The sequence below is a fragment of the Epinephelus fuscoguttatus genome, linkage group LG9 (assembly GCF_011397635.1).
Source record: "Epinephelus fuscoguttatus linkage group LG9, E.fuscoguttatus.final_Chr_v1".
In the NCBI taxonomy this organism is placed as follows: domain Eukaryota; kingdom Metazoa; phylum Chordata; class Actinopteri; order Perciformes; family Serranidae; genus Epinephelus; species Epinephelus fuscoguttatus.
This window is the reverse complement of record NC_064760.1, coordinates 14,616,867-14,641,264: the sequence shown is the minus strand read 5'-3', so window position 1 is coordinate 14,641,264 and position 24,398 is coordinate 14,616,867. Positions and strand designations below refer to the sequence as shown.

The window sequence follows — 24,398 nt, the reverse complement described above, 5'->3', positions numbered from 1 at the left end:
GTGTTGCGCTGAAGATGATGTCATGACAGTTTCACACTGTGTTACTATGGCAAACAGAAGAGAATCTCACTTATATTGAGGGGAGACTATCCACAGTGGAAAACAAAAGAGAGAAAAAACAGTGGTAGTGTGGCTGTTGATGAGTTGAGTGTTAAGTGTTAAGTTAACTTTTTAACTCACAGCCTGTATTACCAGCTGGAGGATTGGAGTTTGACAGAAGTGGGCATTTAGAAGGCAGGAAGCAACATAATCCCCAGGATAAATGTTGGCATTGTATGTTTCTGCACAGTAACGGGATCTAGCATTTGTACATTATTACCTAGTGGCTATGTTGAAACAGTTCTGTGGTTAGGTTTAGGCACAAAAACACTTGGTTATGGATCATAAAAGGTCGTGTTTTGACCTAAAATACTAATAATAATACTAATACTGCCACAATCGTCATTGTATATGCCACAGATGTTGCTAAAAAACATTAGTTGTTGTTTGTTAGTCTTGAACAGGGGTCTGTAGTGATTTCCAGCTTGGCAGCCGTCTCCCTTAGGTGTCATGCTATCCACCATCATCTCCACCATAATTTAGTCATACTTGCTGGGTTAATTGAAGAACTACTGCAGCTGGTGAGCTAATCAGCTAACATGGTAGCCACCAGCAAACAATAGCCACACACACTAGTCAAGCTAGCTGGCTTTCTAATTAGCTACCAAGATTTAGTGTTTTTTCTTTGTGACGATGAAAACACAGTTTTTCATACTAGTTAACCGTCAAACTGCTGTATCAGCTAACACACTAGCCACCAGTGAACATTGTGAGTGCTTGTCAGTCAAATGGCAAAGCTAGCTGGCTAGCTAACAAGCAACCAGGATTTCACTATTTGTTCTGTGTGACAATAAAACCACACAGTTTATTCATACTCACATGGGTAATTAGCGAACTACTATAGCTGGTGAGCAAATCAGCTAACATAGTAGCCGCCAGGGAACACTGCAAGTGCTTGTCGGGCAAATGGAAAAGCTAGCTGGCATGCTAATTTGCTACCAAGATTTCATATTTTTTTCTTTGTGACCATAGAACCAGACAGTTTATTCATAATCTCAAGGTTAATTAGTGAACTACTGTAGCTGGTGAGATAATCCGCTGACACGATAACCGCTAGCAAACATTGTGAGTGCTTGTCAGTCACAAAAGCCAAGCTAGCTGGCTTGCTAATTAGTTTAGGAGATTACAAAGTCAGCTCATAAACGTAATCAGAACTACATCATTTTAGAAATGTTGATATGATACATATGAAACACGTAAATGCAACATATTTGTGGTTTGCAGAGATGTACATTTTCCTCTGGCAACTGGGCTGCAGGGGAGTCTAATGATTATGCAATAGAGTTGTATTATGGGAAATGTAGGATCCAGTGTTTTTGGAGCTGGCCCCATACTAAGAGTAGAAGTCCAGATAACTTGGCCCCTTGTGAGTCTCCCAACTTCATAAAACTGCATCTGACTCGTACCAATGTTAATGGCTGTTTCCTGTTTGTCCCCTGTCAGGATCCAGATCTTGATGTCAGCCTTCATCAGAGTCTCAATGGTCTCGGGCACCTTATCCTGGAGCTTGTCCTCTATCGCTGTGGCACCGAGCAGCTGCAGGTTCTACACCACAAATGAGAAAAAGACAGAAAAAAAGGTCAATAAAAAAGTCTGTAAGTGGCGGTCACAGCAGAGGAAGGCCTTTGAAACGTCATGTGTCAGAGAAACATGTGAACCGGGATTGTGTCACTCACTCACTCGTGTTTTTCCCTTCATCAGCTGCTGTTGTTTATCAGCCAGAAAAACCACCACAGGCTTAAGAGCTTTTGGATCAGTTACTGTGCCTCTGTGTGTGTGTACATCTGCAGACACGATCTCTCCCACACAAAAACACCCACAAAATACTGTTGGAGGGTTTTTTTTTTCCCGGGAACGTTGGTGGTTCTTTTGGGTGGGTTGTGGGCTTATATGGGCCCATGACGGGGTCAAAGATTTGACAAGACCCAGGGGTGGAGGGGAGACAGGAGCCAGCAGCAGAGGAAAGGCAGGGGAAGCTCTTTAAGTCGTGACCTGAGCCGTGCTGCCTATACATCTGTAGCTCTGTCCTCTCTAATCACTGCTGAACCACACAGCACAGAGAACTTTGCCTGAGGAGGAACATGACTCGAGCTGATGAGTCCTTATGAGCCGGTTTGATGTGAATTGTTCTATTGTTCATGTGCTTGTTGTTGAAGGCACTCTGTGTGGATTATGATACAAGAACCACTTGGATCAGGATTTCAACCCCCAAGCCAGGGTGCGACCATAACACCAGTGACTGGCCAAATGCTGGTAGATGCTGTCTGGTGCTAGTGGACGAACAATAATCTAAGTCAGAAGTTAAGACTAAAATCCTATCTTATCTTAGTTAAGGATGATATTTAAGATTTTTTGATAGTACACAAACATGTTTCCCTACTGCATCTTATTTAAGGATAGGAATGTAGCTGTCTCTTTCTGCTCACTTCTGGCCAGAAGGCTCTTCACCTCCAACATATATTGACACTGGATCAAGGATGTTACGTTATTTCTCATCTATTAAATTTCCTTTGACTGGTTTGGCTTTCTCTGTTTGTTTTTGAGTTGATGGGTGGTTAGGGTTGTCTTTCTGTCCTTACTGGTTCTGCGTTTGTTTATTAATACTCTGTACATCTTTATTGAATTACCAAGGACCAAAAAGAATCAAAGACCCGTCCTAATTTGGGGATTTCCATTGTTAGAAATTGTAAATTAAGATGGCTTAGACCCTGTCCTAATTTTAAAATAACTGCAGGGGAACAACATGAACACAGAAAATGAATGACTGAAAGCCTACTCAAAATGTATGATGACACTTAAACTTAAATAAATAACTCAAATGAATTCATTCATTTTAATTAACAATACATTTAAGTAAGTGAGAAGAAAACTCCCTTAAAAAAAGGGTAGGGTCTCCTCTCTTCTACCAACACAATTAGTGCCTCCGACTCCTCGCACTCCATGATAGCAAGCTAGCTAACCAGTGATGAGTGAGAGCTGTTAATATTATATCTTCTCCATGCTGAGTAGCCTTCCAGTATCTATTCTTATTAAAGATAAAAGCATGACACATGATATGAGTGCCGAGTGGAGAATAAAACTTCCTGATACCGTTAGGATTCTTAAGTTAAGATAAGGTAGGAGGTCTTAGATAGGATAGGACCACAGAAATAGAATGAGAGTAGAACGGACACTCCCATTCAATTCACTGTAGCAGGACAGCCAGAGCAGCAGCCATTTCTATTTGTACCCTTACCACTGCAGTGGGCTAACTAAGTTTCTCTGTAACAACCAAATGAGCAGTGGAGTTGTGACGTTACATTTACAAATGTTTCTTTTGTTAATGTTAATTGCATGTTTGCTGACACATGATGTTACGTTAGTGTAGCTGCCTCCTAACAGCAAGTGAGAGCTGCTCAGTGGACGGCTGAGACGAACAAAGAGTGTTGGGATACACAGCGTTTTACATCTAACTCTGTAAATTAAGGGTTTATTTCAACCAGACCACAGTCAGTGATTGTTGGAACAGTGGACCACCTAATTAGATGACTAACAAGACTAAGGTGGTTCTGAGGAATTTTATTTTGAGTTTAAATGAAGTGTGTTTTACGATAAGTTAACAAGGCTATTAAGTTAAGGTTAGTCATAATTTGGTGAAAGGGAGAAGCTTAGATTGGCGTACAGGACTATTTTTTCTGTTTAATAAGGAAAATAGGCCAAAACGGAGTTCCCAAACTAGTGATTGTGTGACAAACTTTACAGCCCCACTGACGTGTGTCGTCACCATAACAACTAACAACAATCACTATGTTCTTTTGTGTCAGTCAAATGACCACGGCAAACAGTTTAATGTCCTTTCTATTGGATAGAGGAATCAGGAGATAGGAACTGCTATTTTTCCTATTTTTGAAACTGAAGAAAGGAGCAGCAGTTACGATATTTTTCTGTAACGAGGCCTCTGGTGTTTAATAAGAGAAGCAATAACTTTGCTGCAGTGTAGGAGACCACAGGACTGAAAGATTTATCTGTTGCATCCAACACACCTGAGAAATGTTGTCCAGTTACTGGTGGTTTATCTGAGTTACAGTGCAAGTAGTCCAGATATCAGTGAAGTTCGTGAATTTTCCTTCCACAAAAGTGATCACACTGGAGCATTTTGATGTTAAAGAGTAACTTCAGATGACTGATCTCACACAGTGCTGGAATGTCTCTGTCAAATTTCACCGTGACTCCATTGTGCCCCCGTGTGGCGTGACTGCGTGCATTCTTAAATACGGGTGGCCCCATGGAGCAATGAACCCCAAACCCTGGCAGCATCAGTGCCACACTCTGCCCATTAAGCAATGCACATTACATTTTCCTCCCTGAAAGCTTTTATGTTTATTTCATGATTGATTGCCTTCATTTGTTTTGGGCGGCCAGGAGCAGCCGTGAGGAACGTGCCAAGTGGTTGATTTACGACTGTGGCTTCCTGTGTTTGACTAGCGCTTCCTCATAGACCCACCTCACAGTAACACCAATTCTACCTGCTGGTGAAACCTTGAATCTCCCTCACACATACACACTTTTTTTTTTTTTTTTTTTTTACACTTTTTCACTTTCCCAGGTGTGATTGCACCGACCCCGTTAGTTACACAGGAGGCCTTGAGTCTGTGCCCAGGCTGAGTTTTTTTTTCCTGCCAACTAACAGAGGCCTATAAAGAAATGTTTTGTATGAACCTCGTACATTTACAACAGTTAGTAAATGCCGGGTGTTACGAGATCAAGAAAGATTGCCTCTCACTTCCTTTCCACGATGAAATGTTCAATTTTATCAGGAACTAATACCACGCAAACAAATATCAGTTCTACACTTTTCACACCTTCTCTATCAGCTCGTAGCTCTCCTCCAGTTTCAGGGCTCTGTTCTGCAGGGAGGTGCAGGCTCTGTGATGGATCTCCAGCCACTGCTGATAGGACGACTCACTGACATCTGCCACAGCAAAGCACAAAGTCCGTAGCCCTGGAGGACGAGAACAACAACATAAACATCAAAACCTTGAATTGTTGGCTACACTGAGCTCTGTAGTAGATGTTAAGTGAGTCATTCAGATAGATACAGGCAGTGTAGCTGCTGGGGACCTCCTCACTGTGTACTTGAAGAAATACTGACCTGAAATGTGAGAACTTAAATCATTAAATTACTTCTTAAGCTTTCCCGTACATTCCAGAGCAGTGCTATGTCCTGCAGCTTGCTTCAACAGCTTAATGTATGTTCCAACTTAGCCTAGTCACAATGTAAATAATTACTAAGTTGTGGTTTATTCATACTAAAAAAAAAGCAAGTGCACCACAGAGGTAAGTTACAACATAACTCTCAGGAACAACTAAATAGTTACACATACCCCCAGGGTTGATGTAATGCCATCTTGCAGCACGGTAATTCAGTAGAGACCTAATTTATTGATATGTTTCAATATCGATCCAGCTTACAAGGATGTGCTACGATTCCATGTGGCTCATGCCAGTCAGAAAGCTAATGCTCACGATGAAACTGTGATGATGAAACTCTATCTTTGATCATGAGGAGGTCACCAACAGTCACACTGCACAGATCTATCTGAATGACATACTTAACATCTTAAACGGAACAGTTTTCACCTCTTAATATACACATTTACTTACACTCTTGTTGTGCATGTGCACATTTTACTACACTACATCCCTGTGACACTCGTCTATTCATGCAACTACTTTACTTCATATTTTATTTGTTATATTTTATCCTGTATCTTAACATGCATACCTTGCTTGACATCTTTTTCTTTTTACTAGTATGATTTCATTATTATTTTTATTCTTATACATACTTTAATTGCATTCTTGGAGGGAGTCTGTGAACAATGTTTTTCAAAGTGGGAGGAATAGCCTCCCACTCTTAATTAAATCATCCCCCACCATTGACACTTTTAAGACAAATCCTAAAACATATATATATATATATATATATATATATATATATATATAGATAGATAGATAGATAGATAGATAGATGGATAGATATACGTGTGTGTGTGTGTGTGTGTGTGTGTGTGTGTGTGTGTGTGTATATATATAGATTTGGTTTGGTTTGATTTGAAAGACTGCTCTTGTAATTGTACATTTGACAATACATGACTTTTAACTTTGAGTGGCCACCTGCCTCAGTTATGACTTTACACCTAAACTTATTACGTTTTGCCCCAAGCAGTCGTGGTGAAACCAGTTCTAGTAGCTTAGTTATAAACTAACTAGTAGTTACTAAGTCTCTAGTGTCGACTTTAAATCTTGACTTAGGAGAGAACTTACACAGAGCTGGTGCAGCCTGGTGCTGACCTTTTAAAAGAACAGGGTGGGTGGTTGCCATGGAGAACACAACACAGCATGGCTGGCAGCTGACTACAGCTGACATGTGTTATATTGTGGTAATATGTGTTGGTGGATGTGTAACGTACTGCCTTGTGCATATTTATTATGATATGATAATGCATTTTATATCATATTTAGGTTGAGTTATTAACATCTGTCTGGAGATAACAGATGGAAATTGACCATCTACACATACTCAGGTATAATTTATTCCCCAGCAGCTAACACACCGCAATAATTTACCTGATGCTATGTTAGTGCAGCAAATCCCATCTAGACACTTGCTTTATATATGTCTTGTATTCTAAGCAGGATAAATATGATTCAGACACAGTTTTATCTGGATTTAAATAACATGCATATAATGTTAATCAGTAACTGTGTCCATAACTGGAAGTCCAAACACCTGAATACATTTCATAGTTATAGATATATTTAAGAGACATGTAGTATGTAGTTATTAATAGTTCTTTAATCTTGTCAGCGAGATAAAGGCTGCTATATTTTATTCAGGCCTCTCCGCATTATAGTGACTGGAGATCTTTACAATCTGTCCTGGATGCTATATTTAGCCAACATCAGCTATTCCCAATGACATCATTTTGCTGGTGTCTCACAAGGGGGCAGTATGAACACAGAGAAAAACAGGAGAGACTCTGAGAGACACTGATGCAGTGTCTTTCAGCTCCACTGCGTTGGATTAATAATCCTTCAGCATGTTAGGATTTACTGCTCATTAGTAATGACATATGAGGATAAAGTCTAAGTGGAAAAAACTGCGTCTTCTGCTGACGCAGATGATCAAGCGGTGATAATGACCAGACAGAAATGTGGGGAGCACATACTGTAAGTTAGAAGCATCCTAAGAGATGTTTTACTTTTCGCAGACAGGGGGCGATGTTCATCCACTCACCCTCAGTGGCAAACTGTTCCAGGTGCTTCAATGTGATCTCTTTGTACCTAGAGCTGTCTGCCAGGCGATCGTAGATCACAGTGTCCTGAAGGGAAACAAACACTCGTTTGTTATTGACACCCGGAGTAGAAAGAAAGGAACCACGTGAACTTGGGCTGCTGCACAAAAGACTGTTCTCAGGATGGATCCGGCTCTTTCTGTTGCCTTTTCTGTTTCCACTTAGATTATCCCAAAAAGCTGTTTGTACTGAAATCATGCACTAACAAAACAGTTACAGGGGAATTAATTAATACACAACAAATGTAGTTGGATCCTGTGATGGGTAAATCATTTTCAGAGTCATCTGTATTGTTAACATAAAAAACAAAACATTTAAAGTCCAGATGAAACGGCATTTTGGCAATATCTAGCTGCAGTATTCTAACATATTTTTCAGTGAAACAGGACAGGCAGGCACGGTGTAATGTTGGAAGGAATCATGGATGTATTAAGTAACCTGAGACTTGGATTGTGATGCTCAAAAAACGTATCCACTGATTTACAGACGTCTCTTTCCCAATGTAAGTCTAAGGAAAAAAGTCTTTTTGGTCACAATGGCATCACGTGATGGACTAAGGAGTTGTAATTCCACTGATTGGCCACTACAAATACTGGCTTCAAAACCCAACGCACTTCATGGGAGCCTAATAGGAATTTGTTTTCATTGCTAAAAAGTGGGCGTGTCATAATAAACATGAAGAGGCTACGACGGTTTACACTCAAAGAGACAGCAGTATCAGTGACAGAGAGAGAAACAGAGTCCATCGTATGCTCCATGTAACGTTAGTTGCTGAAGCAGTCCACTGTAAAATAAAAAAAAAACAAAAAACTGGAGCTGCCTTAGGAAGTGGGCCTGTAGGTTTGAGGAAAGACCCAACAGCATAGCATGCTATTGCTAGCTAAAAATTCCAGATGTATTTATGTGCGGAGATAATGATATTATTGGTTAAAACTGGTTGACACTAGCTTACATAAGCATAAGCAAAGTGTAAGTCATAGCATATTTGGTTTAACAGGAGGAAAATGGATTGGACTTTCATATAATATATATAATATAGACAATACAACGACTTTTTTTTCCCATATATTGTTAAATAGCTGCAGAGCAGGACCAGAGATGTGATCTAAAAATGTTAAAGGGCATTTTTCATTTCATCATTTCATTTCATTTAAATTTACAGGAAGAAAACATGATTGGATTTTGATATACTACATATAATATATAAAATACAAAGACATTTTTTTGCCATAAATTGTTAAATAGGTGCACAATATGACAATCTATGCAATCTAACAGCGTTAATAGGGCATTTTTCATTTCATCTCGACTTAAGGATGACAGCAGCTGTAGGCTACAGTTTAGCATTAATCTAAAAAGTATTAATCTCGCGGATTTGTTTTTCTACATTTAGCAAATGTCTTTTTTGATATTGTCACCAAATAAAAACTGTGCCAAAAATAAATAAAACATCAGCACAAAACCTGCTAAGAGAAAAACGGCTAACTCATAACAGAGTATAGAGTAACATGTTTCCCAATCATTAAAAATGCACTGAAACTGTTATGTTCTTTTGAATGTGTAATGTTGCATCCATTAACATGTAGCTGCAGCTGTGGAAAAAGGCTGCTCTGGTCGTTGCTTGTAGCTGAGAGCCTTCCTCTGAAATATGTTTGTATAACCTTTATTTTGCAGAGATACCCATGTGTGAAATATGGTGATCTCGCTTTATGCCGCCACTCATTGAAAAGATTTCCTGACAACAGTGAGAGGCAATAAGGGATAGAGAGTGTTCAACACTGTGTGTGTGTGTGTGTGTGTGTGTGTGTGTGTGTGGGGCGATGATGGTGATGGGCTGTCATGCGTTGCCATGGAGAGAGACAGACACTCACAGCTCCTTTGCAGTAGAGGCGGATCTTCCCAGATGGGGTGCGCATGATGACTGACATCCTTTTCCTCGCGCTGTGAGAGGGAAAAAGGCAAGAGAGAGAAGACGAAGAGGGTAGAATAAAGAGAGAAAGCAAGTGAGAAGAAATCACATCACAAGGTGTAACAGCCGCTACAGCAAATTATCAAGAACTGTTTGAGCTCGCATATGTCTGCTGAAAATAGTAATCACAGAAATGGAAATCACACCTGGGTCACACGATTAATTTGTACGAATCATAAGAGCAAAAGGAAGATGATGAACTCTGATATCATGCAATTCATTTGACGTTCATACAGTAAAATCAATAATTCATGTGCACCTACGCACAACAAATTACAGTATACTGCAGCTGCACACTTAATATCTAATAAAATAATAATGCTGTTATCAGTGGTTTACCTTGTAAACTCCAGCACATGAAGCAGTTCGTACTTCTCCTCTGTTCCAGGCTAAATCCAAAGAGACAGACAAATTAATGCACTCCACAAAGACACATCTCCACCTCAGTCTTCTTCTGAGACAACTTATCTTACATAGCACAAGCCACCCTCCTCAAATCAGCCCTAATTGCGCTTTAAATGTGTTTATCAGTTGCCTGCACTGAGCTGATGGAGGGAGAATAACAAGGTAAAATTCAATTAACTTCCTTAATTGTAGAGACCGCGAGGTACAAGCCAGAGTGATTAAATAGATGCTGTGAGCTTTAGGAGGCCTAATAAAGGTTAAGAAAACGGACAAACGTCTTGGAGACAAGATGTTCGCGGCACAAGGAAGGGGGAAAAAAAATGGAAATGGTTTTGGCCTTTCTGCCTCCACCTCTTTGAGTGCAGTCATCAGGTTAGCCAATTAAGGGAACAACAGGATGGGTGACCTGAGCTTTGGAGAGGACACACTGCTGCCTCAGCTCAGCGAGAGTCGTGTTCATCATTTTACATTTCTGTGTGGATACAAAAGACTGAGCTCTCTTTGGCATTATGCATATTAGTTTTAGTTCAAGGTCTGTTTTGGAACATTTGAGCAAAATAAAAAAAATAGTGAATTAATTACTAAAGTTACTGCCTGGAGATATTCTACAGAGAGACTAAAACTTCATGGAAAAAAATAATTGGGCTGTGCAGTGTGGTTAAAGGACTAGTTCAGCATTGTGGGAAACACATTTAGTCAAGATCATGTCCCCAAACATATATCAGTGTGTCTTATAGGCTGTCAGTCATCTTTCTAGTTTGAGCTCACACTAGACCATCATGACACTCATATTAAAGATTAAGTGGATCCATCCATCAGCACAATAGCTTGTATGCCTTTCATTAAACTCGTCAACTTACCATTTCCACAATGACGCTGTCCGGGGTTCGACCAGAAAACACAAAGCCGAGGTTTCGTGCTGCTCTCACCAGAGCTCCTTCATCTACAAAGCAAATTAAAAAAACTCAAAATGTTACAGATAAACACACAAAAACCAGAGCTGACATTCACGATAAGAACCATGTTCACATTTTGTACATGAAACTAGTTCATCTGGACACATCTTCACACAGCGAGGGCAGTGACTGAGAGCTGTGGACCAGGTAGCTGATGCTACAGCTTGCATCAGGATGCTGCAGGGCGAGAAAAAGCTCTCTGCTTGTTTTTTACAGTTCACTAAACTACCCTTCTCTTTGCAGCTATTCCCCCGCTCTGCTTCCAACCCCAAAGCTCTATAAGACCATGATTGTTTTAAGCAATCAGGCAAAAAATAAAGTCATCTTTCTTGAGCAAAATGGAAGATGAAGAGCAGCAGCACTGCTTTGTACAGTTAATATAAAACCCCTTAAACCAATCAGTGTGTCCACTGTGTGCATTTATTGTTCCTTTATTGCCTGTTTTACTTCTTGGGCTTGTCGATCATTTTGGCAGTTCCTATTTTTATATTCTCCCATTGGAGGTATTTCTTTGTTTATATTTGGATCACAGATTTGAGCATTTAAGCACTGTGACATTTTCAGAGTTCATTAGGACGATATTTTCCCCACTGCGTCTTAGTAGTGAAGCCAGTGTGCAAATGCGTTGAGCTGCAGTCATTCTTTTAAAATGAAAGACATTGAAATCTTATAGTCTCTGTAACTAATCTCACCTCCTCTAATAGAGGTGATTTTGTGGAGTTAAAAAGAATCCTGTTTAAGGGCATGTTTGCATTGATTGGCAGGTGTCTCATCACTGGTGTGGATGTGATAGACCGAGGGATCAAAGCGAGGCTCAGAGAATCAGAGTGACACACACCATGCATTCTGTTAACAGGATATTTTATTTTCTAACATGATTCCTGGCTCTTTCTCCGGCACTGATGATTATATAAATGTCTTTATGAAATACTGCTGCCTGGAGGCCGCAGCCATGTGTTCCATTTTCAAAGACACAGAGGTCATTAGATGGAAAATTAAATATCTCGACAACAAAAAAATATCTCAAGGACACTGCATTTTAAAAAGCACCTGGAGCCAGGTTCAGCCAGTTTCACCCAGAGCTGCAGCACCACAAATTTAAGTCTTGCAAATTCTGGACGTGCAGTTTCAGTTCAAGTTGGAAAAGTAACAGCTGCAGCAGATTGGACTTGCACACACATGCATTTATTGCTTGCATGTGTTTGATGTTTAACACTTTACACTGCAAACCTGCAAAATAAAGGTTTTCTTACATAGAGCATTTTTTTTCAGATGAAAACTGTGCTCACACTAATTGTTTCTTTTGATTAGCAGAGGGTGGAGTCTTAACTTGACTGTTGTGCTGAGTATCAGTAAAATAAACTTGAGTATTCACTGGTGGAGTAGTTAGCTCTGGACAACTGACTGTCTATTTCAGCTGTAATGATCACACAACGGTAAATTGCAAAATCTATCTTTCTATTTCTAAATCTGAGGGTCAGGACTGAGGCTATTATTTGCCTTTCCTATAGGTGGCGCAGGTTGGTATGTTTGGAACTGGACTGGCAGTGACCCAATAACTGCGCAACACGTGGAGAACGTGCGGTATCCTAAACTTATATTTGCAAGTCCATAAATGTTACATGCCCTTTTGATGATGTGCTTCGAATCCTATTACTGCATATCGCTAACTCGGCTTCTTCTCCGGAGCCTCTGTGCTCCACTGTCTCATAGGTTCCCTCGTATCACAGCTGCGCCTGGATCGTGTGTCGTGTTTGTGCTATTGTCATTCATGTTTGCCCTGCATCTCTCGCTGGCGCTGTCTCTCTCGGTCTCTCTCTCTGTCTCAATTTCTCTCTCTGCCTCTCCCTCCATTTTGTCAAATGGATTACTGCAAATTTGTTAAATTGATCTGTTCTGTACGACATCTATTGCACGTCTGTCTGTCCTGGAAGAGGGATCCCTCCTCAGTTGCTCTTCCTGAGGTTTCTACCTTTTTTTTCACTGTTAGATGAATTGAATTGAATTAAATCTGATCAGCAGCTACATTTTAAAATGTCTAGTCTTAATTATGAACACCTTTAAAATCCAGAGGGACGACTTGTTTGCCATCCTGATTTTTTTTAATTTTTTTTAAACACCAGACATAATCTGGGCAATAACAATTTCTATCAAAATATTTTTATAATTGTATGGCAGTGGTACAAGATTTTGGTGTCGGGAGCATTCTAGTTTCTGGTTCCGGCTACTACTCCGATACTTATCGGCTACTATCTGACAACGATTAAGCTTTTTTTTTTTTAGCTATTTTCCACTTTATCTGTTCATACAGATTAGCCGAACATCTTGGCCCAGATATCCACTGGCTACATCGGAACCTTCTGAAATATTTGCTGTTGCCCCTGGAGGTTTAGCGCCGTTGCACCGATAGTCGATAGGTTCCAAGACTGGGGCAATAATAACAATCCCAAACTGTATCTGTGCACACACATTATACACCAGGTTAAACCAGGATAACATGCTGTAAATCCAGAGTCAGTATTCCACTATCTGTGTTGGTGACCGTGTTATCTACCTGGAGATGCAGCCTGGTAGGTGATCTTTCCATCTGTGCGCTCGGGGACTGCAGTGTGACAGATGGCCATCATGGTCATGAACTCCAGGATGACAGCAGCTGTAGGCTACAGGAAGTGGAGAGGACACTTTGACTTTTAATGTTCTTTAATAAAATACATTGCAACAGAGCTGAAACAAAACTCGCCTGCATGACTTATAGCTGATGCACATGTGTCAAATAAATGACACACGTTCACGTACAATGTATGCACTGTAGGTTTGGGGCATGTAATTTGGGAAGTGTAAGTCTTAGCAATTGTTGAAGGCTTTTTGTGGCATGAGGTTTGCTGCGTCAGAAAAGTTAAGTTCATCCCATCTAGTACAGCAAGTAGGCATTAAATCCACACATTACATTTGGAATATCCTTTAGCTAAATGCTGTCTGACTTGCCCTACAGACTCCATTTAGTGTTGCATAGAACCAAACCACAAGAAATGTAAAGCTAGTTGTCTGGCGTCTGGCCATTACACATGCCACATCATCATAGTGTGGTTTGCATTCACGCAGATAACCTTTTAGAAAATACCAACTACAAATACTGCCCCAAAAATCTGTATTTTACATCAGCAGAAAACACAGGGAACAAGGAAACAGACAGAGACAACTGAATAGCCCTTTCCAGCAGGGAACTGCACTAAAAGTGAAACTTATCTATGCTCTCTTTAAAGCTTAACTCCATTTACAAAAACAGTAATTTTACCTCGCTGAACATGGGAGCTGCTGGTCTACTGCTGCCTCCATCAGTTAGTCTGTTTGTTTTATTGTGTGACTTTGGGGTTTTAAAGGGTTAGTTCAGATTTATCAAAGTCACACAAAAACACAAACTAACTGATTGATCAAAGCAGTGGTAGACCAGCAGCTTCTGTGTTCAGCAAGGTAAAATTACTCTTTTTGTCAATGGAGTCTGGCTTAGAAGTGAGCATAGAGCATCACTTTTAGTTCACTTATCCGTCTGAAAAGGGTTTCTGTTGGGTAAGTACTGAGCGTACAAATGGATAAATGAGACTTGGATTATACTGCATATGTTTTGATATAGTTTTACTGTTGTTAAACTCCTATGAAGTATTTTCTTCATTTTTGGATTCTTCGACCACCGGAGGCATCTAAGAAAAGCAGTGTTTTCCTCAAGAATTCAACATAACACAGGGTGAGTAACTGATATACAAACGGTTGCTTGGGGGGTGATGTACTTCATTTAAGTAGCCTTTTACTCTACATATTGTTTTTTAAAGCCACCTTCAAGTGTTTCAGTTCCTGAAACATGTGGCTCAGGATCAGCCAGACTAATGACTGCTGGTAAAAACCCAGAAGGATCCCACTGACAGACATTTGCTCATGCGTGTGCATGCAAAATAAATGTGCTTCATTTAATGAAAAAGAGGGCCTAACTTATACACTGAGGGCATTTTGCATTAATGAGGGGAAACGTATGACTAACTAGCCGAGGGGTGGAACTCGGACAGGCATCTGCTGAGGCTCCTGTCTGAGGCTGCAGGACCACCAGCTTCTAGTCAGTGAGGCAGATATCAGGTACCTTCAGGGCTGCGCCAGGCCTGAGTCATATAGCAAACAGTAATCAGGCTGCTGATGGTCATTAAAAATGAGTTCAATAACAGAGGAAGCTCACGATATTAGTGCACAAACATTACAGCAACAAATGAACGTACGACGGTGACACAGAGACTCTACAGCAGATGTAAAAAAAAATATATGCCATGCTAGGAATTGTTGACTCCTTATTACTTAAAAACATCTGCTGTTCTCTTCCCTTGTCAAACAAAAGGCTGGGTAAACACACACACACACACACACACGGTATTGTTAAATTTGCTCTTTCTGTTGGCCATGGCAACTCTGATGAGAGATCTCGAACAGGGAACAAAGGAGTAAATGAATGGAGGAGGGGGGAGGGCAAATCAAAGGGCCTCTTGTAAATGAAAGTACACAGAGTCTATTACAGTCCAGGTGGCTTTCAGAGCCCTCTCTGCCTCCTAGCAGCATGCTAATCTGGTCTGGGCTGACAGGTATCCTCTGAAGGACATGTCAGTGTGTGTGTGTGTGTGTGTGTGTGTGTGTGGTCTTATATTTTTATCTTTAGGAGGAGCCAGTAGATTTATTTTTAACACTGGGAGCGAGGACATTTTTTTGAGAGTGCCGATATTTTGGACAGTCCTCACCTCTTCTCGGGGCTGTTTGAGGGTTTTGGGTTTGAGGTTAGGATAAAGTTTTGGTTAAATCTGGAGTAAGGGTTTAAAGTTAGGAATATAATTTGACATTTTGGGAGTCTTTTTGCCTGGCATCCTAACAGTGACGAAATCACAGCACTGAGCCAAGAGACAGTCCGGCCTCTAAAAGCCTTATATAACCACAACTTGATGTGTTTACTCTTTAAATTAAATAAACAAGATATTGCGTGTTAATTAGTGAGATTTAGTGGTGCTGATAGGTAGATTTTCTCACCCTTGGATAAAATCAGACTTGCAGTTTCTTGCTGCTTTCTATATGCTAAGCTAAGATAACTGTCTCCTAGATCCAGTTTGAATTTAAAAAGACAGATAAGGATGTGGTACCATCTCATCCAACTCTTTGCAAGACAACAAGTAAAAGTATTTCAAAAAGACTTTACTACTTCTTTGGGGTTATGAGCTAAGGGAGGGATTGTATAAATGAGGCAGTGTTAATTTCAATAACCAAAACTATGACAAAAATTAGTGTTTCATAATGAAGACAAGACATTAAGGAGATAAAAAAATAGATCTTTGATAATAAAAACTGTGACAAAATGCAAGTTTTGTTTTCATTGACAAGACCAGGCGGGACAAAAAAGTCAGCGGTGGCCTATCAGCCACTTTAAGTCAGAGGAGAGGAAAACAGAATGATTAAATATTTTATGAAGCGCATCTGCTGGAGAATGGCAAGTTTGTAAATGTGTAGAAATTATTTGTAGTTGTAGGAAAAAATTATGTCTAAATTAAATTTAACACTTAATAAAACCTGTCACCTTGATTCCTATTTCCAATAATTGTATTAGCTGAACTGAATTAGTTTAAAGAGAAAAAACATTGTGACTAAAAACAGACTAATGTAATGACTTTGTGTCAACAAATTCACTTTGAGTTTTGTGCTATGGACCTATGAATTGAACTGAAATTGAATTTGACTAAAACTATGACAGATAAAAATGACTCAAATGTGACTGAGACAAGCACTTTCATCTGAAGACTAAATGTAAAATAGCTGCCAAAACTAACACTGCAGTTAGGGTCCTCACAAGTACAGAAGTCAAACGTGTGTTTGCTACCCAGGTTGGTGGTAACCTACGCAGAGGGCAGGGCCCGTCGTGAGCTTTGCTCTGATGGCACAATTAGAAGTGACAGCTAATACTGTGCTGCCAGCTATCACCCCCACTGACTCCTGGGTAATCTGTGACACGACAGCAGTGACGGACACTCATCACTTCAGACGTGGTCAGTGTGGAAAAAGTTGAAGGGGTCAAGAGAAAATCAAGCAAAGAGCCCGGATGGACGAGCGAGCAAGCGAGCAAACACCCACGAAGGCTGCTGGAGCTCTGCGAGCAGAGAACATGTCCAGTGACTCAAGAGAACATGAAAACCACCAGAGGGGATGTTTATTTTTGTCAGCGCTGTTAATTCCCCTCTCCTCCAGTCTGCCTTCCCCCTCAACACTGTATCAACACTACTCCTACCAATAGCCCGCGGCAACACAAAAGTGTTGTTAATGATAAGGATTAGTAATGTTTAAGTTGGAAGCGTCCTGATGGCCATAAGGACAAAGTGTGTGAGCTGTGAGACCATGAGGTGTTAAATGAAATGTATCGTTTAATTTAGTATCTATCTGTCATAAAAGGAACGGGGAAGCATTGTGGCTTAAAGGTTGGAGATAATGTCATAACAACCTTAAAGGTATACTATGCAGGAATTCATTCATTCATTCATTCATTCATTCATTCATCATCTAACCGCTTCATCCTCTTGAGGGTCGGGTGGGGGCTGGAGTCTATCCCAGATGACATCGGGCGAGAGGCAGGGTACATCGCAGGGCTGACACATAGAGATTATTAATTAACCTAGTTCCCAACCTGCATGTCTTTGGACTGTGGGAGGAAGCCGGAACCCACGCTGACACGGGCAGAACATGCAAACTCCGCACAGAAGGGCTCCCACGTCCGGGATCGAACCGGCAACCCTCTTGCTGTGAGGCGAGAGTGCTAACCACCACACCACCGTGCCGCCCACTATGCAGGAATTTTTTTTTTAATTTACTGACTCCCAATCATCACTTATGACCCACTCCAAATTTGTGGTGGTGTATTTATCTACAGATACTCTGCCCTCTGCCTTTATTTTTGTATTTTCTTCTTTTTTTTTTTTTTTTTTTGCTGTGTTCGGGACGTTCATGGCAACAGTGTGCAGGTGAGGTTGGGACTTGATAAAAAAAAATAGTGACCAGGTGCCAGACTGTAAGCAGCATGCATCCAAAAGGAAGCTACAAAAATGCAGACACAGTAGAAGCAAATGTAAAACTCCTTCAACAGTACAGTGGCTTGCAGCGTACATACAAGTAGTGCGGGGAGGAGGGGCCATGTTTGTTGCATTTACAACAGTAACCAACAATATCTGCATAGTATATCTTTAAGGTTTCTCAAGTATAATTAAAGAAATAGTACAACATTTTAAAAATACCCTTTCATGCTCAGAGACAAATGAGAAGTTCAGTACCACCCTAACATCTGTGGCCAGAAACCAGTTAGCTTAGCCTAGAACATAGACTGGAAACAAGGGCAAACAGCTAGCTAGTGACTTCCTGAAGTCTTGTCACCACCGTAAAAGTGCGAGGCAACCAGTGGAGATTCAGGGAAGTCAAGATTTTACATTTCAGTTTTGTACAGATTAAACTAACAAGACATACGGAGTTAATTACAGACCTTTAGAGGTGCAGGAAGGTGGATTTTGTTTGGTTTAGACAGAGCCATGCTAGCTGTTTCCTCCTGTTTCAAGTCTTTAGGCTAAGCTAAGCTATGCTAAGCTAAGATAAGCTAAGCAGTTGCTGGCTGTAGCTTCATATTTACTGTACCAACAGTGGAATCAATCTCATCAACTAACTCCTGGAGAGAAAGCAAACAACTGTATTTTAGAAATATCTACATACCCCTTTAGTAGCAGTGCCTTTATAGAGGGGCGCCATATTTGAGGTAAGCTCTCTGTTACCTCTATTACCAAAGTGCATACACTCAATCCAAAAACAAGACAGTTATTAATATCTGGTTATGTTCTTGAAGGTAATGCATCTAGGTCTGTGCTCCAACCATGGGCTGCAAAGTCATATGGATCTGTATTGATTATCGTGATTTGTTAGTCCAAATACCTATGCTTGACCACCGTAGCAGGCACAACATCGCAGCATCGTTTTCACAAGATGGCGTCCCCCCATCCGAAACATTTAACACAGTGTGACATGAACATCACGTTCTCTACTGAGAGTTAACCTGCATTAAACTTCAAAGCTTTCAAAACACATGACAGCATCGTGACAGGAGTCTTGTCACATAATAGAAGGGGACTAGGAGAAGGCAAAACTATGACTCATAAAAAGTGCGACAACATTAAGACATCCACCATCAACAAAGCATTAGCACAACTACAACACAATATATTAATCATAAGCAAAATCATTAGCAGAGATTCAGAGAGACCGTGGTTGGTTATGCACTATAATTAGCAGTGGGCGAGGGGGCTATCAATATGAAAGTAAAGCAGATCCTCGACAAACTCAATGTGTGGAGAGATTCTGCTGTCATAACAAAGCAAACATCACAGTGGGATTACTGCCTTCCCTGGGCGGTGCTACTGTACGTAATTAGATGTGACATTCTGCCTCCTACATGCTGTTCTGCAGCTGAGTGACTCAACCAGCCAATCAATCACAGTTTGCACCCCTTTCATTACCACAGGTGGCCTTTACTGCTCCCTCCAACATCCTGAGACAAGATCCTAAATGCATGTACGAGTCCATATTTTGAGACAAAGGCACGACCACTAAACATCTGATTTTCTTATGTTCTTTTTGGGCAGGTTTCATATTCATAAATTCATATAAATGTAATCACTCTGCAGCAGTACAGATCCCTGCAGTGGAAAAGCAAATAAACCTGCTTCATCCTGTCAGAATAAGATAATTAGGTGGAGTGTTTACAATGTCCCGTAAAGAAAACCTCAGCAGGAATTCAATCAAACGAATATTAAAGGGATTCAGTCAATCTGTCTATCAAAACATGCCACACTGATCCGAAGAAAATGACCAGAAAATTATAAATGCCACTAAATATCGCAGCCTTTTCACCACTTTTAAGACACAACATAAACACAAGTCCACCACATCACTGAGGTCCACTTAAGATGGCAAGAAGACGGGTTGCGAGGAACCCTGACATTACTTACGTGATTACTTTGGAGGTTTTCCAGTAAGCTCGGGTCATTAAATCCCTCCTCGTCCAATGATTGTGTGCTGTGGCTGGAAAGAAGAGACGGAGAAGTCAAGAAGACAGAACACACTGGAGTACTTGAACAGCCAACTGGAACATTCTGTTGTGACAATAGATTAGTAAAGAACATATAATTAATTTGCTTCATCACCAGAGCATATTCTGACAGCAACAGGAGAGAATAAAATTTTCCACAAGCCTCTGACAGTTTTCCAATTACAATAATAAGAATGATATAAGTGTTTATGTACCAACAGCAAAAACGAAGCCTTTAGGAGCCTGCATTGAAAACGCTATGATTTCTCATCACATTTAACATAAATACTCCCTAAAGAACTGTCAACCACTGTGCGGCCTGGCAGGCAGTGGCAATACAGACTGTATAAAAGAAGTGGACGTCCGGGTCTGGAATGTGAAGCCAATGCCTAAGTGCCGTAAAGTTGCATCCTTTCTAATGGCCAGCAGGGGGCGACTCCACTGGTTGCAAAAAGAAATCCGGTTGTATAGAATTAGAAAATGGCCGTACCTCTCACTTGATTTATTACCTCAGTAAACATTTTCCGTATGAGTTTGAGTCTTAATCTTGAGCTTTAAGTCTTCCTCTATACAGCATGAGGTTAATTTTGTAAATTATGGTCTGATTTAGAGGTAAAATTAAAGCAGAGTACACTTTAGGGTGTGGCTGCATTCTTTCTAATGGCCAGCAGGGGGAAAATCCACTGATTGCAAAAAGAAGAATGACTGCATCAAGACAAGCTGCTATCACAGTGACCTCATATTAGGTACAAGTGATTCATACTGTGCCTGAGTATGATTGCCCATCACTCAGCTTTCACATTAGTTATGTTGCTCTGTACCCGAGTACACTTGCGTCATCATCAACATGACATTTTTGTTGTGTTACAGTGTAGAAGAGGGCACCACAGACAAACACTGCTGCCCCGGGGACCATCATAAGTGGGGAGCAGCGAGGCGAAGCTCTGCTCCTAGCTGAAGGAGGAGCTGCTGTTTATGGTCGAGGCGGCAGCAAAGCCGGATCTGTCTGCCGTCTGATACAGCAGCTTCAGTACTTAATTAAGACTGTTTGATAACTGGTTAAAAACTCCTTGTAGTTATGTTGAATAGCAGTCCGCTTCCGTGTTTTGGTACAGCTGGTGTTCACACCAGATGCATTTCGTACCGCAGTACACATGAACTGTACTCGACACTACCTTTTCATGTGGACTCAGGCACGGATCGGCATACCATGCCTGGGTATGGTACGCAGTGTTCACACTAATCAAATGAGTTGGACTTTGGCGTCCAGTGTACTCAGATCTGGGCCCGTGTCCCTGATGTGAAAGCCTTAGCCCTTAGCCAGATCCACCCCTCACTTCTAGCTCCAAAAGACCAAGATAGCAACGGCCAAAACGCTAAACTTGAGGCTTCAAAACAGTACTCCACAAACCAAGGCTTGATGTTACAGTGTCTACGTCCACTTCTTTTATACCATCTATGAATTGCACACAGTATTCTTGACACAACCTAAAGAAAAAAACACTACAACTATAGATTATAACTACTGTCAATTTGACTGTTGATTATTTTGAGTATTTTGCTATCAATATAAAAGCATCAAATCTAAAGCTAGAATCAGTGAATGTGTAGCATTTTTTGCTCAAAAAAGTTTGGAAATACTGCCCAAATAGTTGCCAAATAATTTTCTGTTGACCAACTAATCAATTAATCAACTGATCTTTTCAGCTCTAGATAAAACTAACGTGCGTTGAGACCGGCACCACAACACAGATCTCAGACTGGTGCTGTGTGCCATCGGTATTGACATTTGTTGAGAAAAGTATCAACCGCAATGCAGACAGAATGCAAATGCAGGTCCCCTGGGCTTCAGTAACGTGATGTACAGTGTGACTGTTTGGGATTCTGTCCATGCCGGCAGAAGCGGATCATCCTTTGAGAAAGCAATGTCCTGAAATGGGACATTATTATTTCACAATGCACAAAGAATCCACACTCATTCATTTATTCATTTCCCCCCTTTATATATTTATCATTTTCCCCTCAGTCATTTCCATAAATAATAAATGGTGTTCCCCTGCTTTAGAAATTAAACAATGCGAGAGGAACTGCCTACAAGGACAGAGCAGACAGACTGAATATCTGGCAGCGAAAGGAGACCATATTACTCATACACTAATCAAAGCCAAACCCTAATAAATTACTGGAATACAATTAGTCTCTCATACTTCATACTACATCCAGAAATGCTCTCAGTTACTGGCAAGATGCAAAATAATTCAATATTTTTCATTCCATTAGGAATATGGCAAAAAAAAAAAAAAAAAAGCTACAATCTTTCATCAACAACAGAAAGTCATGCCGAGGTGGAAAAACAAGATTGTGGATTGCAGAGAGGACCTTGTTATTGATAAAAGGAAAAGATGTTTTTTTTATCCCCCTAACAGTGATTTTTTATGTAGGTACCAGCCGCTCGCCGGCCGTCCAGCAGGGATCGATTCATGATTCTGTGATAAACAGAGTGCTATAGATCAGGTAGACAGCAGCTTTGTCCGTGGCACTGGGGCTTGATAGAAACGTTACAGAGGCTGCCATTAGCAACCATAAAAGTCCTTTTAATCCCCACAGGATACACTGTTCAGATCCCTCAGAGCCCAACAGCCAACCAGCCGGTAATACTCCCATCTACTGCACCGCTAACAGAGGTTTGGGAGGAGAGAAATACAAGGGTAAACACAGCGATGCCATCAAACAGCAGCCCCGGAGTCAATATTGTGTTACACCTACAGAGACTCACTGGAGGTTAGGGAAATTTATCACAGGAGCAGGTTTCATTAAAACATGTCAGGGAGAATCAGCTAATAAAGTCTGCGTTTCTGAACACCCCACATGCATATTGTAAATTTATTATGAGGAGGGCGGATGTTTCAGCTGACTATAAAGCTTAGTTTTGTAGCATATAGCGTAAGATGTATTTTCTGATTATAGCAGGCTGCATCCATGTGACATACTTCTACATGTATGTATCCAAGCTATATTTCAAGAGACTTCTAAATTCATGTTTGAAATGAAAACATGTTCTGCAACAAAGGCTGGAAAACGACAGTATTTTTGACAGAAAATCTTTACAGATATTATTACTGTTTCAAACTCTTGTACAAGGGAAGGAAGCCCTGAGCTTTTCTCATCTGCAGCAGCAGCAGCGTAGTTCGCCATGTCGATTGTCTTGATGAAATTTCTGAGGCACGGGGCTGGGTGTGGAGGACGGTCAGCTATTGATTATCTGCCAGCACACAGAGGTCCTGTCACTATGGGAACGAGGGTGCTGGCTGTTCGCAGTCAATAGCCGCTGACTGGTCTCTGATCAAACCTGTGACACGGCATGCTGTCCCTGGAAGTAATACATTTATAACTGACCTGTGTCAAGAAGGCAGTGTCCGACCCTGGACTGAGACAAGCTGTGATCTAAATTAACCTCAATTCAAAACAGAACCGTGGGATTAATAAGGTGGAATTTAAACTTCTGTGTTGAATCGACGCCATACCCTACGCCGAAGCCTGACGCACCTCCCCAGAAATGTAAGTGCGACGCAGACTTCCTGTCTATTTTTGTAAGCTGAAACCATTTCCCTCAGTGCAAATGTAGGTTTTATTTACTTTAATTTCACAGATAAGAAGCAAGAAATTGTTAGAAAACATGCTAAAACATGCTAAAAACATTAGCATTTCACAGAAACCCCGTCACCGACTATTGTTTTGGAAGTATAACTGCAGAGTGACACAGACACACCACCGCACAAATATAAATGCTCACAAAGGCGTAGGCCATGTGCGTAGGCTACAGCATAAGGTCTGCCGCACAAGTATATATCCTGACTGATCCAGTACTGGTTTTGTTTTTTGTTTTACATCTTTCATCAAGCAACAAAACACACATTTATTTTCCCCTTGTTCCTGTATCCCCGAACCTTATGTATAAATAAGGCATTCGACTCAGTTGTTTCAGTGAGAAGAAAAAAAGCCTTAAAAAGAGACATGCCTTCATGGAAGCTGGCAACTTCCTTTAAAGCAGCAAGATCCAACATTTTGGCATTATAGGCATTAACAAACAGGCCTCAATCCCCCATGCAAAATGGATGAGACACACCCATGCTGTTACTGCAGATCTCAACACTGTAGCAGATGGATCTCAGAAGCAGGACTGTGTGTACGTGTGTGTGAAAGAGAGAGACAGAGAGAGAATAAGTGGGAGTGAAGCTTCCACCTCCAAAGTTAGTTTGATGTTAACTGGTGAAAAGGAGATTGTGTTGCACAGCTTCGACACGACATACAGCAAAAGACTGGTCTATCAAACCTGCTGAATGTACAAGAGCGAGGGAGGAAGCCACAAACAGAACCACTCAGAAGTCAACAATAACTCCAATACAATACTGGCAGCATACACACATATATATATATATAACATTTGTTTAAGGCTGCTCTTTCACATCCACAGATATATATGTATACAGAGTGAATCC

At 40.8% G+C, this 24,398-nt stretch overlaps 1 protein-coding gene across 4 annotated transcripts in view; it reads right to left on the bottom strand.

Moving 5' to 3' along the window:
* atp8a1 (ATPase phospholipid transporting 8A1) overlaps positions 1–24,398 on the bottom strand; it is a 147,893-nt gene that overhangs the window by 60,093 nt on the left and 63,402 nt on the right. For all 4 annotated transcript variants that reach the window (XM_049585988.1, XM_049585985.1, XM_049585984.1 and 1 more), the window contains 8 exons: positions 19,820–19,892; positions 13,321–13,426; positions 10,671–10,753; positions 9,745–9,794; positions 9,308–9,377; positions 7,379–7,463; positions 4,941–5,080; positions 1,506–1,644 (listed from right to left, as the gene is read on the bottom strand). In XM_049585988.1, coding sequence (XP_049441945.1) covers positions 1,506–1,644; positions 4,941–5,080; positions 7,379–7,463; positions 9,308–9,377; positions 9,745–9,794; positions 10,671–10,753; positions 13,321–13,426; positions 19,820–19,892 — 746 coding nt within the window. The remainder of the gene's footprint in view (positions 1–1,505; positions 1,645–4,940; positions 5,081–7,378; positions 7,464–9,307; positions 9,378–9,744; positions 9,795–10,670; positions 10,754–13,320; positions 13,427–19,819; positions 19,893–24,398) is intronic.